At 38.0% G+C, this 3,458-nt stretch overlaps 1 protein-coding gene across 1 annotated transcript in view; it reads left to right on the top strand.

The window, feature by feature from the left end:
• The window catches only part of ADCYAP1 (adenylate cyclase activating polypeptide 1), a 4,785-nt gene extending 4,205 nt beyond the window's left edge, over nucleotides 1-580 (top strand). Inside the window, 2 exon segments of the mRNA XM_014521933.2 lie at nucleotides 231-248; nucleotides 250-580. Of these exon segments, the coding sequence (XP_014377419.1) occupies nucleotides 231-248; nucleotides 250-406 (175 nt within the window). The 3' untranslated portion in view covers nucleotides 407-580.
• Nucleotides 581-3,458: the final 2,878 nt, after the last annotated feature.

Here is a 3,458-nt window from a genome sequence, read left to right as displayed (position 1 = left end):
AACTGCCCAAACCACCCTCCCCCCACCCCCCACCCCTCTTTGAAACCAAGCTAACTACTGCACCGCTTTCTAAGTAAGGATCAGGATCGCATGGAAAGGTTAAGGGAGCCCGGGAGCAATGCAAATCAGGATGGACCTCCAGGGGATGCGGGCGGTGTGCGGCGGGGGGAGGGAGAGGCGAGACAGGGCAGCGGAGCCAGATGTTTGCAGCTGTCGTTTGCTCTTTGCAGCGGTGCCAGCAGCGGCCTGGAAACCGCTCTCCAAACGGCACTCGGATGGCATCTTCACAGACAGCTACAGCCGCTATCGGAAACAAATGGCTGTCAAGAAATACTTGGCAGCGGTCTTGGGGAAAAGGTATAAACAAAGAGTTAAAAACAAAGGACGCCGAGTAGCGTATTTGTAGCGATGGGTAACCAGACACGCCTGTGTATACAATGCCCTAAAAAAAAAGAAAAAAGAAAAAAAGAAAAAAGAAAAAAAAAAGTCATTTCCAAACTGACTGAACAATCACCGCTCCTGTGTTATTTAAACATGTATTTATGTATGAAGTAAAGCCATTAAATGAATATTTTGATAATAATATTGTTTTTCTTTTGTACAAAAAGCACTAGAGAAACGCACAGATCTACTTTGTGGACCAATCCTTAAGTTATATATATACTATATAAATATATATATATAAATACTACTTGCTGAGACTAGAGGACAAATCTTCATATAAAGTGTGCACAAGAGCAAGAATTCGCCTGAGCTGTTTATGTTTTTATATAAAATAAATAGAAAAAAAAGACAATCATTGTTTTGAATATTGCTCCTATTTTTGTAACGGAAATTAAAAAGGAGAGTATTTTTATCCACGACAGGGTCGAAGACATTAATATTCACCATTTGCTACTGTATATAGACAATGATGCCCTGCTCCAAGGAGATTACGATGATAATGATTTGGGAGAATTTCTGAGGCAGATTCTTTTCCCTGGTGAGTCCCAAGACAGGCTCTTTTGCCACAAGCCTATCTGAAGGGGCACGGCCCCCCTTGCTAGAGATTTCAATTTTTCTGCTTTCTTTGATTCCAGTTTTATATGTATTTGTGTCTCCTCAAACACTGATCGGAGCGGATTGATTCTCCGGCGGTGAAACAACAGCTCTATCAAAATTTGTGCATCTCTGTTGACTATTGGAGGGTGGGGGAGGAATATATATATATATATCTATAAAAGAAAACAACGATCTCTAATTAGCCCCGTTCTTTATTCTACTTACTGATTGGGCATAGCTACAGAACAAAGCAAGCCGGAAATTAGACCCATTGAAAAAAGAGTTTGAAATTTAGCTACTGGAAGCGATAGAGCGCAGATCAGAGAGGAAGTGCCCCTAACGGGTGGGTGGTGTCAGGCTGCCACAAGACCTGGGTAACATGAGACGATCCCACTTGAGATCTACTACCCAGCTGATCTCGGTCAGCTTGGTACTGGACTCGATGCAAAGTACAATGTGTTACTCTCTCCAGTGCTGTCCATGCTTCTCATCATGTGTAATGGCCAGGAATCTCTCCCTTTGAATCTTTCAATTGGAGTTGCTCCTTTCCTTTGTTGTTTTCTTGTAGCCCTTTCATCCTGTCTTGCAGTATTTAAGCTCTGTTACCCATCGGAGTCAGTTCTTTTTCTCCTTCTTTTCTTTTTTTAAAAGATTGTGAACGCCTCTCTCACTCTTCTGTTCTGTTTTATGCAAGCTCTTATTGTAAAAGTTTAGGAACCCCTGTTGTAGCTACCACTAAATAATTATGCACTACTACTGAAGTTTTTGTTCTTTGTTTATTGAGTTTGGAGGTAAAATGTATTTTTCTACATTATGGCTTATTGCTGAGTAAAATTTATTTCATAAAACCAACTTTTGTCATAACAGAATGTGTAGTGTTCACCTGCGGTTCAGTTTCTAATGACCGATAAATCATTTTAACCTCATCTTTATATGTACGGAGTTATATCTTACCTTCTGGAAAAAAAAAGACAAAAAAAAAAAAAAAAAGACTGAAACAAACCCGATCGAGGAAGCTTTCCATCCCTTCTCTTTTAAAGGTGATGTGCACGTTTGTTTCCTTGCAGATCACTCAACATAACGGTGTGATGGAGGAATCATTTAAAAGAAATTAACCACCCCCAAATTACAGACGTCGATTGCTTTTTATTTTTATTTAAAAAACACCCACTTGCCAAATTTAAAAGACCTTCCCTTGTCCTTTCCCAATCTGATCGGTGGAAAGTCATGCATCAAAGAAAACAGAATTGAGTTTGCAATCCCAAGTTGAGCGCACTGCAAACAGTGGTAGCACTCAGGCAGTCGATCCCTGCCTGTGTGGTGTGTATGAAATCAATCTTGCTTTAATTTTGCATTCTCCTCAGGCAAGGTGATGCAGGATGCAGTTTGCAGCTTACGTGCCTTTCTTCGCCTTTTAAATCGCCACGAATTCACAGATGGCTATTTAGTGGCCCTACAATGCTGCAACACATCAGCTTGCATTTTAGTCTTAATTATTTGTTCTTTGATCCTGGGCAGAGTTTGCTGTATTTGTGTCAGCTGTGGTATAATGAAATAGGGCTCTCTTGACGTTTTATTTATGAACTATCATTTAGAGTTCAGTGGCTAGCTGCAAGCATTATAAAGTGATCACATAGATTATCCTTTGTATAATTTTTAGAAAAGCCAACAGCCTTACTAAACCTGAGCAGATTTGAGATACAGTGCTAATTTAGATAGATGTTAGTCTTGGAGAACTTATTTTGTGTGCAACTAAAATAACTTAAAGAAAGTATTATTACAGACATGATATCTATAACTAGGACTTTGATAACTGTTATATAAGTGTGTAAAGTTTGTATTAATAAATTTTTGTAAACAATGCAACTTCGTCTAATGTTTGGGGGAGAGCTATCTAGAGCTTAACAATGAAAGCTGTATTTCATTTTAAAAGCTAATTAGTTTATTTTAAAGCACTATTTCTAACAGTTTTTCATGTCTGAAATATCTTTTTTACTAAGCCTCTCATCAAATATTCTCTAGCATTTTATTGATGGGTTACTTCTGTATTCAAATAGATTAATGAAATAGTAGTAGACTACTGGAATAGCAAAATCCAGTTTCATATACATTAGATAAATTTCCTAAAATGTACAAACATAAAAGAGCCAATGTCCAACTTTAGTATATTTTTTTTCCATAGGGTTCTAATAATTCCTGTGTTAAGGAGTTGCTTATTTTGAAGAAAAAAGGATATACTTAATGAAATATTCACCCAACTTCCTAAAATGACCCTTCTGGTACACAAAACTATGCTTTGCAATACTACGTATTTTGCAGGCTGATTTGTTAGCACAAAGTGAACATCTGAAAATCCCAGAGCGAAGTCTTTAAAATGTAAATGTTTCAAGACCTATGATTATTATTGCTATTGTAGC

The sequence above is a fragment of the Alligator sinensis genome, unplaced genomic scaffold, assembly GCF_000455745.1.
Source record: "Alligator sinensis unplaced genomic scaffold, ASM45574v1 scaffold677_1, whole genome shotgun sequence".
NCBI lineage: Eukaryota > Metazoa > Chordata > Crocodylia > Alligatoridae > Alligator > Alligator sinensis.
This window is presented reverse-complemented; position numbering and strand designations above follow the sequence as displayed.